The sequence below is a fragment of the Juglans microcarpa x Juglans regia genome, chromosome 6D (assembly GCF_004785595.1).
Source record: "Juglans microcarpa x Juglans regia isolate MS1-56 chromosome 6D, Jm3101_v1.0, whole genome shotgun sequence".
Taxonomy (NCBI): domain Eukaryota; kingdom Viridiplantae; phylum Streptophyta; class Magnoliopsida; order Fagales; family Juglandaceae; genus Juglans; species Juglans microcarpa x Juglans regia.
The window spans coordinates 30,377,493-30,392,952 of record NC_054604.1 but is presented as its reverse complement, the minus strand read 5'-3'; the positions used below and the strand labels follow the sequence as shown (position 1 = coordinate 30,392,952).

Sequence of the window (15,460 nt, the reverse complement as noted above, 5' to 3'; positions counted from 1 at the left end):
GGACTGCACCACAAAATAATTATACAAAAGTAATTTTATAAACTGGTATAACTTCAAGTGATCCGTTGAATTTGCCTTAAAATAAAAGTAACTTTACAATCTGATAATTAACCACATCAAACCGCATCATTTTATGAGATTACTTTTGTTTTATCATTTTGTAACTAAAATATTTCTCTCTCGTTAAATAGCTAAAATCAAGAATATTAAATTATAGAACCAATAAAGTGGCTAATTTATTACGCAATAAGTATCTAATAATAGTCCTTTTATTTGTTAAATTTTACCAGTTCCATTAGGATTTCTCCTCTGTTTAATAAACATTTGAGTCTTTGACTAACTTATCACCTAAAGGAAAAATTATCAATTTATAAGTTGAACGAGGAAAAAAAAAGTGGGGGAAAAGGGTCAATTTTTTCAACACCTAGATTGTTATATATATCCGGAATTAAGGACATTCGAGCAAAGAGATTCGATCTCTAAGAACATTGACATTGAATTAGTCAAATACTTTTTTATCTTTAAATTTAATAAATATCATCTATATTTATTCCACATTAAATTAGTTAAATTATTTTCATCCAAACTATAAGTTACAGTAAATTTATTCTTCTTTTCAAATATAAAAAGAACTATAGCAAGTCTAAAAGTATTTTTTAAGATTATTCTATTATAGATATGAGATTTTTATTCATATGAGATTGTATCATCTATATATATATGAGATTATTATATTATAAATTGTTAAATTGTGAAAATGAAAATGAATATAATTGTTGGAGGTTATTGAAGATTATAAAATAAAATATAGATTAATTAAAAAAATATAAATAATAAAAAATAATAATATTTTATTATTATAGAGAGTGTGATGACTAATCTAATATAGACTTTAAGTTTTGAATGATTAGCTAAAAGTAAAAAAGTTACATATTAATTAAAATTTGAAGAATAGAATGGTCAATTCAATACTAATACTCTATGTGCAAAATAATTAAGGTCATTTGAACTGACAGCTTGGATATATTAGAAAATGGAAGTGATCTAGATCAATGATTGTGGATAAGTGATAACCACGTACATCATATTAATTATTTTATAAATATCATGAGGTGGGTGAAGATGGAGACGTTGTAAGGTAGTGAGGCAACATCTTTCAATCCACGAGTGAGATCAACAATAATTAATATACAATATCCAAAAGTGCTGAAGACAGACATTATAGATCAAAGTACTTAAGGAAATATCCTTGACCTAACTGTCAAGATTAATTCATGGTAATTATTCGTTCAACATATATAAAGATGGGTGTTTATACTAAAATGGTATAACATTAGTGAGAACATGATCCATAAAACAAGGGTTAAGGCAAGCGAAGGTTAGAGGGCGGCTTATAAGTCTTGTTAGTTAACCCATATCGGACGGTCAACGTGGCTCATTAACCTGCTAATTAATTTTGAGTAATGCGAGTTTTGGGAAAATAATTTGTCCACCATTAAAAATATAAATTTTCTCACGTGAGTTCAAGACTTCAATCATTTTTTTTTCTTAAAGAGAATAAGTAATACTAAATATAATCATGAGTTGTGCAAGTGTCACACATTCTTTTTAAAAAGAGTAATGCTAGATACAAGTCCTAAATAGACAAGCCACATACAAACTTTTTATAAAATAATGGATCCCACTAATAAATAATAGTTTTTTTACACTTTTTTAAAGTGGGGTCTACTTTTTTACAAAGGCTTGTATGGAATTTGTCTATTTGGAGCTTGTACAAATCATTTCTCTTTTAAAAAATAGTATGACCCACTATTAAAATTTTAATTTTATCATGTGAGTCTTATATTTACTCAATTTTTTTTAAAAAAAAGTGTCTAGTACTCGCAGAGTTTATGAATGTAAATATAATTTCTCTTTCTCAATACTTTTTCACCGTCATTAGTTCGTTCATTGTTTTTCCATTATATCATTAAATGCACTCATCGGTTTTGAAACTATGAATCTTCCAAACATCAAGGCTAAGGTGAAAGAAACTTGGAAAATTCACAATTCTGTTTGGGTAATATCAAATCAAAAACTATGTAATACACAAAGTCTTGGCGTTGAGGGATGAGGTTTAAAATTTTGAAGGGTGGCTAGCATCCAAAGATCTGCCCAAGTCATGTTCATGGTTAGGCTTAAATTAATTTGAAAGTGGAGCCACATTTTAATAGAACTCCTTTCCAAAATCATGAATCAAAAGAAGGGTCAAATGGCACCTCGCATAGTCCTTAGGGACTATTAGGTCCATGGTCGATGTTATGGTCCTCAATGTATCTTAACGTAAGTTTGGGATTTCTTGAGTGAATGAAATGAGAAATGGATTGGAAATGAATAATGGATGTTAACAGGAAGCTTAATCACGTAAGAATGGTGCGCTGTGTTGTGAATGGATAGTGTAGACAAGCTGTTCAATGGAATGAAAATGAGGAAATGTGATAAGTTCCACTAGCCACGGGAGTGCTTCGAGGGCCTCCCGACCTCCATACAATTTCCAGATAACTCCAAAATGTCAGAGATGCTCCTCCCTTCCTCTCAGATGCACTATATCCTCTAACAAATCCAACTGATTCTGACACATTACACCCATTAAAACGCACAACTTAAGACTATATAAAACGCATAGCACTATACTAGATAAAAAGCACAGTTACAGAAACTACATTAAAACATTAAAACGCATAGCATAACATAAAAGGAAAATAAACAGTGATGTTTGGAGTTTGGTTTTATTCAAGCACTTGTCTTTCTGAACCAAAATCTTCATCTTCTACCTTCATCTCTGTCCAAAGTCCCTCTCGCCATCATCTTCCTTGCGGTTCATAACACTCTCCCCCCCATCAGAAAACCTTGCCCACAAGGTATGGGTAAAGCTCCTGCAACTTCCATAACTTCTCCCAGCTATTGGCCTCCGATGGAGCTCCCACCCCTTTGACGAGAACCTCGGTAATGGCTTTGTGACCTTGGCGACTCAGACGGCGATCCACAATTAATTCGGGTTTAGGAAGAAAAGACCCATCTTTGTCCACTGGAGGAAGTGTTGGAATAGCTTGGATCTGGTCTCCAATTTTTTTCTTGAGGCACTAGACGTGGAACACTAGGTGTACTCTTGCCGTCAATGGAAGAGCTAGCCAGTAGGCGACCAAGCCGATCTTCTGAAGGACCTGAAAAGGCCCATAAAATTTTGGAGAGAGCTTCGTGTTATGGCGCATCTCTACTGATTTTTTACGGTAAGGTTGTAGGCATAAAAACACCCAATCCCCTTCCACAAATGATCTCTCTGTCCTTTTGCTATCAGCATACAACTTCATGCGGTTCTGAGCCCATTCCAAGTTTTCTTTCAACAAGTTCCTGATGTGCTCTCTTGACTTCAATAGGTGGGCCACGGCATCAGTGGAGGATGTCCCCGAAACATACGCCATCAGCTTAGGGGGGATACCCGTAAAGAGCTTCGAAAGGGACATCTTGGAGCTCGTGTGGTAAGAGCTATTATAACCCCATTCTGCTAAGCTCAACCATTTACTCCATTCTTTGGGTTTGAGTCCAGTGTAAGCACGTAAATAGCCCTCGAGACATTTGTTGAGTGACTCTGTCTGACCATTTGATTGCGGGTGGGTAGGCAAAGCTATAGTGTAAGGATGATCCCTGTAGTGCTAAGAGATCTCTCCAAAAGGAGCTAAGAAACACTGAGTCCCTGTCTGAGACTATTGTTTTAGGAAATCCATGGAGTTTGAAAAATCCATCTAAGAATGCTTGTGATACTACTGCTGTTGTATAAGGGTGGGTCAATGGAATGAAATGACCATATTTTGTATAACGATCCACCACAACAAAGATAACATCAAACTTTTGGGAACAGGGCAATCCTTCGACAAAATCAAGGGAAATATCTGTCCATGCTTGAGTTGGTATGGAGAGAGGCTGTAAGAGTCCAAGAGGGAGCACTGATTCCCCCTTAGTAGTTTGGCAAATTAGGCATTCCCGCACCATTTGTTTTATGTCTCATTTCATGCCGTGCCAGAAGAAATCCCTTTTCGCACGTTGATGTCTTCAAAAAACCATTATGCCCAGCTTGAGGATCCGAATGGATATATTCCAGCACCTTCTGTTTGAAATGAGACTGTGCTACAATAACAAGCCACCCTTTCTTTAGAAGTAAGCCCTGTTTAAGAGAAAAGTCTTTAGGCACTTCAGCGCATGTTCGCAACTTTTGGAGAATTTCCTTTATCTCTAAGGAAAAGGAATAGGAAGCTTTTAATTCCTCAATCCAACTGGGAGTAGGAAAAGTTATTAGAGCTAAATACCCGTCCTCGATTCCTTTAGTTTCAAACTTCCTGGATAGCACGTCAGCCACTTTATTTTCCTTTCCTAATTTGTACTGTATAGAAAAATCGTAGCCTAGAAGCTTGGTTATCCATTTTTGTTCTGTTACCGTCCCTACTTTCTGCTCAAGCAAATACTTGAGAGCTTGCTGGTCAGTTTTAATAATAAAGGACTGTCCCAACAAGTAAGGTCGCCACCTTTGAACAGCCGAGACTAAAGCCAACAATTCCCGTTCATAAGTAGATAACATGAATGCCTTACCCTTCAAAGCTTTACTCATAAATGCAATCGGATGTCCCTCTTGCATCAAAACAGCCCCTATGCCAATGCCACTTGCATCACACTCAATTGTGAAAGTCTTAGAAAAATCCGGTAAGGATAAAACTGGTGGGTGCGCAACTGCAGTTTTAAGGGCCTGAAAAGTCCTTATTGCTTCATCCGTCCACTTGAAACAATTTTTCCGCAAAAGGGCCGTAAGAGGTGCTGCAATGGCCCCTTAATGCCGGATGAACTTGTAGTAATATCCCGTTAACCCAAGGAATCCTCGCAAGGATTTAGGGCTGGTAGGCAGTGGCCACTCGAGCATAGCTTTGACCTTAGAATAATCAGCTTGCACCCCTTGGCCTGACACCACATGGCCCAAATAATTGACCTCTAAAACCCCAAAGCTGCATTTAGACATTTTGGCATAAAGCTGATGGTCTCTAAGTACCTGCAATACTTGTTGTAAATGGCTCAAATGTGCAGCCCAGCTGCTGCTATAGACGAGTATATCATCAAAGAAAACTAAGACGAACTTCCGTAAAAAGGGCCTAAACACTTCGTTCATTAACCCTTGAAAGGTAGCCGGGGCATTAGTTAATCCGAAGGGCATTACTAAAAACTCGTAATGTCCTTCATGGGTACGAAAAGCTGTCTTTGCCGTATCTTCAGGAACAACTCTTATCTGGTGGTAACCAGACCGTAAATCCAGCTTTTAGAAAATCATGGCCCTATTCAGCTCATCGAGAAGTTCATCTATGATTGGTATTGGAAATTTATCCTTTACCGTCATGCTGTTGAGTGCCCTATAGTCGACATACAATCTCCAACTACCATCTGCTTTATGGACTAATAAGATCGGCGAAGAAAAAGGGCTTGTGCTAGGCTTAATAACCCCGGATTGCAGTAGGTCCCTCACAATATTTTCTATTTCCAACTTTTGGTAATGAGGGTAACGATAGGGTCGAATGGACACAGGTGCTGCCCCTTCCTGTAATGTAATTTTGTGGTCATGAACCCTTTTAGGAGGAAGACCCTTAGGCTCCTCAAAGATCTCAGCAACTTGCTTCAGTAATTTGGCAATATCCGGGTCAATGTGCCCCTGCGGAATCCCATTATCTTGCCCCAACAGCTGTAATAAAACCCCCCTACTAGTGCATATAGCAGCTTGCAAGATCTTATTTCTCCCTTCAAAGGACAAGGGTGTCATAGATAAGCCCCATAAACACACAGGTTTATTCGCAAAGGTGAACTTCATAGACAAGTTAGAAAAATTCCACATAATGTTGCCCAATGTCTGGAGCCATTAGACCCCCAAACCTAAATCACACCCACCAAGAGTTAGCATAAACAATGAAGTAGGAAACTTAGTACCTTGAATGCACAGCCCCACATTAGTACAGCAGCCACCACTTTGAATCAACTCCCTGTTGGCCACGCGAACTTGTAGCTTGGTAGAGTCCTCCACCACCAACTGAGCTCTCTTTACTACGGACGGATCCAAAAAATTATGAGTACTGCCGGAGTCCACTAAGACCACCACAGAAACTCCATTAACCCGCCCTTACAACCTCATGGTATTTGAATGAGGTGCCCCCGTAATGGCATGAATGGAAATTTCAAGTCCAACCATATCTTCCATCTTCTGATTGTCTATACTCTCAGTCGAATCATAAAAAATTTCTCCCTCCTTGTCATCATTCCTTTCTACAGTTTGCATCATATAGACTTTAGGCTGTTTACATTTGTATAACGGGTTTCACTTTTCATCGCAATGGAAGCAAAGGCCATTTTTCCTCTTCTCATCCATGTGAACTAATGAAATACTCCTAGAGGGAGTAAAAGACTTCTGATATTTCGGCTTGTCACTAGGCAACAACTTAGAGCTAGAAATTTCTTTAGGAAACATGTGTGATGACTTACCTACTGACCTCCATGTCTTCCTTGAGCTTAGTAAATATTCCTCCTGAATTTTTGCAAGCCCAAAGGCTGCAGTCAAGCTGAGGGGATTGAGTATTCGAACAGGGAGACGAACCTCATCTTTCAATCCGCTCAAGAAACAACTGTATCTATGACTATCGGACAAGCCTTTCAATCTATTGGACAAAGATTCAAAATGACCTTTGTACGAAGCCACTGTAGAGGTTTGTTTGAGGCGTGTTAACGCCTCCATGGGATCATCGTATGCGGTTGGGCCAAACCGTATTAATAAAACTTGAGTAAAAGCTTCCCAAGTAGGAAATAGTGTTGTCTCCATAGCATCTTGATACCACACAAAGGCTTCACCATTCATGTGATAAGAAGCCATTAAAAGGCGTTAGGGAGGGGGTGTGTGATGATAGTAAAAAAACTGATTAGCTTTAAATATCCAATGTACAGGATTCTCACCAGCAAAGCAAGGAAAATCAAGCTTGATGCCTCTGTGGAAAGGCCTTCTCTCTTCATGTAACTCCAAGTCCTGGTCCAGATTATGATTGGCCACAGCATTCTAATTGGCCATAGCATTTTGATTAGACACAAGGGTTCGCAACATTTCAAACATTTGATCCAAACAGTCCTTGATCTCCCGGATACTCTCCTCATGGTTGTCAACTTGACGTTGAAGTTGTTCCTGCTGCTTTGATCTTGTGCCTTCAACCATGGTGGATCGAAAGGGCTCTTGATACCAATTTGTTATGGTCCTCAATGTATCTTAACGTAAGTTTGGGATTTCTTGAGTGAATGAAATGAGAAATGGATTGGAAATGAATAATGGATGTTAACAGGAAGCTTAATCACGTAAGAATGGTGCGCTGTGTTGTGAATGGATAGTGTAGACAAGCTATTCGATGGAATGAAAATGAGGAAATTCCACTAGCCACAGGAGTGCTTCGAGGGCCTCCCAACCTCCATACAATTTCCAAATAATTCCAAAATGTCAGAGATGCTCCTCCCTTCCTCTCAGACGCACTATATCCTCTAACAAACCCAACTGATTCTGACACATTACAACCATTAAAATGCACAGCTTAAGACTATATAAAACGCATAACACTATACTAGATAAAACGCATAGTTACGAAAACTACACGAAAACATTAAAACGCATAGCATAACATAAAAGGAAAATAAACGGTGTCGTTTGGAGTTTGGTTTTATTCAAGCACTTGTCTTTCCGAACCAAAGTCTTCGTCTTCTACCTTCATCTCTGTCCAAAGTCCCTCTCGCCATCATCTTCCTTGCAGTTCATAACAGTCGAATGCCTAAGGGTTTTGATTCTTTGAAACTTTGTAATTATTAGGGCTGACCTTCCTTAAAAAATTACCCAAAATATAATCAAATGAAAGATAATTTGGTTTGGTATTACGAGCCAAATAAAAAAATGGGGAAGAGTTCGACAACTTTTTGAAAAGCATTATGTGACATATACCAGAATGGTCTTGACGCAATAGCCAACCAAGTTTGGCAAGCAAACTAGTATATCCCATGGAGCAAATTCCAAGAGTCACTTGACTAACAGGAAAGGACTAAGGAGCCCATAAACGAGATTACATTTCTCTCCCTTTTTAAAAATTATCCCAATTATAAAGTTCTCAAGTCCTATTCGTTGTTTTCAATTAGATCTAAACTACTTAACTTAAAAAAAATGAAAACTATCATTAATATTTTAAAAAATTATGGAGGAATCATCCTAAAATACCTAAATGGTATCGATCCAGCAGTTGATGTCATGTTTCACAACCTGGGTGAGTTCGGCCTGGATCCTGTTGAGATAGAGAATGAGGGGCTCGGTGCGCCGTGATACCTTCGATACCTAAGTCAGTCGTTGGGAGAAGGGGGCAAAGCGAGTATAAGAGAAAAATATTCAATCAAATAGTGAGAGAGCCCCTAGAGGGTGTGCAGGGATATTTATATACCTGACCAATGTAATCTTCTGATGAAGGGATTCGAGGAGGTGTCGTCAGTACCTGTTAGCCGGGTCGTGGGGGTGTCGCTCACATCCCCTCCTGTCGCGTTCCGTGTCAGCCTTTCATTAGGTGGCAAGGCCCCACGCCTGATCGTGGTGACCACTAACACCTCAATTCAGGCAGTGGCATGCTTGGCGTTGTCTTCCATTTAATGCGGCGTGGCCATGGTCAAGCGAGCTCGTCATCAGTACTCAAGCGCAGGGGCTATCCTTAACACCCTGCTCCTGAGTTATCAATGCTTCTGTCTGCGCTGCTTTCAACATCTAGGTGTTAGGGTCCTCGATTTGACCCTGGCGCCTTGATCGTGGGTGGTCAGGAGCAACTCATACTTCTAACCGAGCCTCACGCAAGGCACGTCTTCTACATTTTCCCACTATGGGCCTTCTGGGTCGACCTAACCCTCTTTGGTCTAGTCTCGGCCCATGTTACTCAAGCTACTTAGGCCAGGCCCGTTTGATGCAGCCCAGGTCTAGGGGATTACTCCCCTCACACCAACAACTGAGCGTTGAAGGTCCATTTAGAGAGTGATACTGATGGGACTTCTTGGGATGCCAACGTGGGATACACTGAAGCAAAATTGATTTATCGAGGACTCAAGTTTTTTTTAATGTTAAAAGTATTTCAGATTGTCTGTAAATAATAATAAATAAGTATTTATACATAGTTTATAGATAAACATGTAAATGATGAATATCTCAAAGAAAAATTCTTCTTGTCAGCCACTATTCATTATCACACATCCCACACTCTAAAATACTTTCACACTAAATGAAAAAAAAAAAATTATAAGTGTGAAATGTGAAAGCGAATTGTGACTGATATATAACATTGCTCTACCTCAAATAAGATTTGTCAATAGTTTATGAATAGGCATATTCTCAATTCTTTTTGATTGAAAAATTCTCTACAGTTAATTTTACTATTTATCATAAGATATTAATTTATTACAAATTAATTATTATATTATAGTTTACTTATAAATTAATCATTTCATGTCTTTGAAAAGATGAAGAGAAAAAGAGGATAATATTTAAAAAAATAATAATAATAATTAAACTTGTTAGCAAACAGTAGTTAGGAGTGAACAAAGACCATAAGTTACAGTTCATGTCATCTCAAAAAAATTCGGCCCGAATAAACAGTGCTAGGCATATTAACCCCGTAAACAGAGCCAATCCATTTGCCCTGGAATTAATTATGGTACATGAACACCCACAGTTTATCCCCTTGGTACATGAATTTAGCTAATTTTTCCACACACCAGCGTGCAGGCTTTTGATGAGTTATTTGTCCCTCAATCCAGTTACAATTGCCATGATTGGCTCAATCATGCTCCCCATAAAATCTCCCCCTTTTTTCCATCTTTTTAGTCCAAAACAAGTCCCTCTTGGAACTTCTAAAGATAGCCTTATTTCCATGGGTTCATGTATTTTGAGATATTCTATTAATTCCTCATTTCCTCCCTTTCTGTTACTTTAACGAGTTTACATGTCATAAATGTATTAGAAGGTTGGCATTTTTTGGGTACAAGACATTGCCTGTTTCAACAACTATCCAAAAAAAAAAACTAGTTCTGCCACGGAAACTGCATATCTCTGACATTATTCTACAGAATCACTTCACAGATGAACAATGTAGAAATTGGGAAAGAATAGGGGCCATTTGGCAGCACCAGAAGGTAAATTGAAGGGCACCGCTAGCTGTAGCTGGCACACGTTCCGAGCTCTGTATAAATGAATAATATATACCTGCATTACAGTATACGACCGTTTCACATGCCGGAGAAAATGGTAATCCGAGAGATTCCATGAATGACACTGACACGTGGTAGTTTGCGCTATCTTGTAAAATAGTCAAAGGAATATTAATATAAGCCCAACCAAGGTTGTTTTGTTAGTTTTTTGATTCGGTGAAACGTAATTCACCGTCAAGCCTTCCGACAAGACTGTTCCATTGTCATCTATATACATTGAGTGTCTTGACATTGAAAAGCGAAGGGAAGATTTCAACAGCGTGAGCTTGTACAGGATGGTTGGAGCTCTTTTGCAATCTGGCTACAAACCTAACATTTTGTGCAAGTTTATATGTTCTTCAAAAGGACTATAAGGTAAAAAAGTTCAAAAAGATGGCAAACTGTGATGTGCGGCTAAAAGCTCGAGGAGAAATGGGCTGGGCTTTGAGTGCAAGACTGCAGGTGTAAAAAACCATTAAAAATGAGTGAGGATCAGATAATTGGGCAGAACCCACAAACAAGGTAGCCGGAGGCTGCAGGGTTTGTGCAAGCAGTAAGCAAATCCAATCCGGCGGGAAAAGTAAAGAAAAATGGCATTAGGAAATAAACAAACAAAGCAAGCAGTGCTTTTTGTGGGTCCGAAAAATCGCACAAGGAGACAAATTGAATCTCCGACGTTATTTCGCAACACAGAAATTGGGTTCATCACCATCAATGACTTCGTGATTTCCAAGGAAAAAGAACGAGAGAAAGAGAGCGTAGGGAGTTATTTTTGCCGTGAGAGAGGAGAGATACTCCACGCCGCTCTGATCTGACTCCCTCTTTACTCTGCTGTCTGCTAATCCTCTCTCTTCCTTTAACAAAAAAGAAAACTCTTTTTTACTGTTTAGGTCCGCTACTTTTCCCACTTCTCTGACCACTAAAGACACCATTGAGAGAAAAATAAATCATCCACTTCTCTAATACAATAATAATAATAATCAATGCAACAAAACCCACATTACCATATTCACATCAGGAAACAAATAGTAAATAAACCCCATTCAAAACTAAGTGATTACTGGTGTTTCACGCTGGTGTTTCGCGGACTGGCCTGGTTTAAGTGCTGCTGCTACTGATTACAAAGTAAATAGATACAAAGATTTGATTCTACTTTCATGTTCGAGGAAAGATGTGAGCTTTTACACATGCGCTCACCAGTCATCTTTCGTAAGACATGAGCCAACTCTTTTCTTCGCCCTAGCTAGCTATGTTTTTCTTTCTCGGTTTATAAAACATTTACAAAGAACAAGGCTGCGGAATACTCACTGAGAAGGTGACATGATTACTACTATTACCTAGTCCTTCGTCTGGGCCTGGAAATGGATCAGAGTGATCGTGACCGGAGTTGCCACGAATACTCTGGGGGGCCTCAAAATCAAGGAGATTGATCGGAGTGTCCATCTTTCCCTTCAACCGATGACTTCATGGCCAATTCTGAAGATTTGTCGCTCGACGGGTCGCTTACGGAACGTGATAGCAGAGAAGATTCCAAATCTAAGTAACAAAAATATAATAATTAATTATAACAAAAACTATGTTGCTGTAAATGGTGAATTGGCTTGCATTAGAACTCTGCGGGTAAAGGGTTTCAATAAAAAATATAGAAGAAAAGAGCAAAGGGAATTCGTGACATGATTACCTCTGGAGGCATTGAAGGACCTTTTGCAATGCAGAATGGCACCCTGGATCCCATCCTGTTGCTGCAACAGCGAATCATCTCTTCGTCTCGACGACACAGGCGCCGTTGGCGCCGCCGCTACCGCAGACGACGAAGCCGACCGGCTCTTACCCAAATGCTTACACACCACTCTCAGCCCCGTCGGAAGATTGCCCAGCTTCTGACTCATCTTAACATTGTTAACTAGACCTTGATCAGAAGCCGCCGGTTCTGCTACAGCCTTCTCGGCGACCGATTTCACTGGAGCTGGTTTCTGATCCGCCTTGGAAGACGGAGGTACAGCCTTGGCACCGGCACCTAGGCTTAACTGCCCGGAAAACCTCAGCTTCTCGCCGTACCTTTTGGAAACCCGAAAATAAAGAGGCTTTACCTTTCTCAAGTACTTTTGCATTACCTCCTTTGAGAAGCGCTTCTCATCAGAAACAGACTCTTCCACGTTGTTCTGCTTCTGCGCCTTGTTACCAGCTGAAGCGCTTCTCGAACTGTCTCTGGTGAACAGGGATACTATGGGTACCTCCTCCACCTTGAACTTCACAGTCAAAGACTTACTCTGCTGCTGTTGTGGTTGTTCCTTGTTTTGTTTTTTTGGCTGTGGTTGGGGAGCAGAGGCAACAGGCTCACTTGTCTCTGATTTCGGAGCATCATTGCCACTCGGTTTAGGTTTCTTAAGGCCCAACATGGAGACTCGAAATTTCGTGGCAGATTTCAACAATGAGACAGGAAACTGGGGCGGCTTGGAATTGGGTTCGGAGGTGTTGAACACGAGCGAAGAAGGCTCAATGGGAACGAGCCTTCCCTTGAAGAACAGATCATCAGAAGGAGAGAGCGACAGATTCTGATCCGTACGGTCAATGCTGGACCCAGAGGCAAGCGTGAAGTTGAATTCTCCCTCACCGTCGACGTCCCCACCGCCGTCAAACTCGTCCTCGTCTTCTTCGCTCTCGTTCTCACGGTTGGTTCCTTCTTGTTCTCCGCTTTCGTTTTCGTCCCCATCTTCCACATCGTCATCTTCGTCTGGAACAGCGAACTCTAAGTCGAAAAAAGGTCCGTCGTCGTCGTCGTCTTCGTCAGTCTCCCCAGCACTACTTTGAGCCACAGCGGTAACTATAGTGGTAGTCCCGGCGGCGCGTAACGAATCTCCGCCACCTCCGCCACTGTTGATGCCACCGGCGCCTCTCCAATACTTGAGCAAGCTAAAAGCTTCCATAGTTGGGAGAGCCAGTATACAAGTGGGAAATGGATTCAGTTGCTGCTTTTAGAAAGGCTTGGGGGTAGAATGAAATAGAGGGAAACAGAAAAGTGAACAAGGGAGAGGAAAGAAGGTTTACGGGAGCCTTAACTTAATGGGTTTGCAGGAGTAGTACTGGTATTGAAAATGGGGTGGCAGAGAGAACAGGCGATAAGCTTTTACCATAGACAGAGTGAGGAGAGAGGAAAAGAGGGAGAGGGTAAAGACTAGGGGAGTTTTGCTTTTTGGTTTGTCTGTTTCGTGGAGGTAATTGCAGGAGGGTCATGTGAGACCAGTCCTCGCGTCAGATATAGAGACAGAGATAGTCAGAGTAATAAGAGAGGGGGAGTCTTATGGAAGAGAGAGAAGAACAGCATACCGATACTTATTTTTACCAACACGAGTACGTACGGCCTCTTGATAACTATTTTCTTTTTATTTTTAATTATTATTCATAAATATTCTAATTAAAAATTTAATTTATTCAAATATCTAATTAATATTTAAATGATGAGATGATTTTAAATAAAATATAATTTTATAAAGATTAAAGATCTTCAAAAAGTTGAAATATTTATTCTATTTTATATAAAAATTTAAAAAAATTATAATAATTAAATAAGATGAAATATTTTTACTATTTAAACAAACCTAAATAACCTTACAAAAGTTGTTTAATAATCATAATAAGGCCCCATTAACCTAGCAAAAGTTGTTTAATAATCATAATAAAGCCTCGTTTGAATGGTATAAGTGTTTCATTTTATTTCATTTCATTATTATAATTTTACAAAATATTAACGTAAAATATAATAGATAATTTAATTTTTTTAAATCTTAAAATAATAAAAAGATTAAAAAATAATATTTTTATTTAAATTTTAAATTTTATCTAAAAATATATCATCTCATTTCATTATCCGAAGTGCACCAATACAGTTTGTAAGAATTAAGAAAGGTCTCTACACGGATTTGCAACATAGGGACATCCTTGCGACTGATTGAAACATAACTTAGACCTTAAACCTAAAAAAATTAAAAGAGAAGAAAAGCGATATAGAACTGTTGTACAACCACCAACGTGTTTATACTAAACTCTAATTAAAAATAATAATTGTGTTCAAATTTCATATTTTTAAATTGTTTTTATTAGAAAATAAAATATATCTATAGTGAGTTATTTGAAAGTGATAGGACATTCATACAATAACTACAAATCATGCATTTGTTGAATTTCTTGTTTATCATGTTGAATATGCGATATATATATATATATATATATATAAGACCAATGAGGTGACAATGAGTCTCCAAAATTTCCTGGCAGTGGTAGTAAGAAAGGCAGCAAATAGTTTGCAGAGATAAGAGTACTGGGCAGCAGAGCCATGATTGATTGGAGCTCTCTTTACCTCTAAACTCTGAAAGCGTTGAGTTTGGGATTAATTTCCATCGTCTTCGTGTCAAATAAGGAATGTACATGATATTTTGATTAAATGGAAGGGACCTTGATCCACGAGTTTTGAGAAATGTCTTCGTTGTTCACCACGGATCGTAATTATTTATAATTTTTGGATCTAAACTTTGTTTTAAATTATGGAAGAATTTGTATTTTGGATTGAGTAATTTTATTTATCATTTTAATTTTTATTAACCTTTAATTATCTCATAATATGATATTAAATAATTAAAGACATAGTTATATATTTTATTTATGAATCTATCATCTAATACATCATCATAAAATGATAAGAAGATGATAAAAAAATAAACGATGAATATATATTTTTTTTTAATCAGATGTTATAAGATATTTTCAAGAAAATTAAACTTGATATACTACAAAAAAAAAATTAAAAAAAAAAAGAAGAGAGAGAAAATAAAGTTGGAGATATGACTGTATTTTATCAAGTACTGTGCTACTGATATCGATATTTAACTCAAGGAAATGTACCGATGAATGCAAATAATTTTTATTTTTTTATTTTTTTAATATTTTTTACACAATTTTAAATTTTTTTAAAAAAATATAAATTCACTAATATTCATTTCTTTAATTATTAAAAAAAATAAAAATTCAAAATTCAAACCATCACTTTTGATCTTCAACCGTCATTTTCCTTTTACCAAAATGTATCAGATATTGGTGGCGGAATTAATCAGTGTTCAATTACCAGTTACTGCAGCGAGCGAACTAGATTGGGCCAAATAGA

The 15,460-nt window shown here is 38.1% G+C and overlaps 1 protein-coding gene across 1 annotated transcript; it reads right to left on the bottom strand.

The window, feature by feature from the left end:
* Positions 1–11,286: 11,286 nt before the first annotated feature.
* LOC121235699 (probable membrane-associated kinase regulator 2) lies at positions 11,287–13,580 on the bottom strand. Its single transcript, XM_041132067.1, has 2 exons — positions 11,984–13,580; positions 11,287–11,838 (listed from the first exon to the last, which is right to left on the bottom strand). The coding sequence occupies exons 1-2, from the start codon at positions 13,227–13,229 to the stop codon at positions 11,720–11,722; spliced, it is 1,365 nt and encodes a 454-aa protein (XP_040988001.1). The 5' UTR covers positions 13,230–13,580; the 3' UTR covers positions 11,287–11,719.
* Between the last annotated feature and the right edge of the window lie 1,880 nt (positions 13,581–15,460).

Bases quoted from the DNA above. Each gene is read 5' to 3' on its own strand.
- LOC121235699 (XM_041132067.1), bottom strand. From the start codon at position 13,229: ATGGAAGCTTTTAGCTTGCTCAAGTATTGGAGAGGCGCCGGTGGCATC. The intron at 11,839-11,983 runs GTAATCATGTCA...TTTGTTACTTAG, and splicing joins GTCCTTCAATGCCTCCAGAG to ATTTGGAATCTTCTCTGCTA.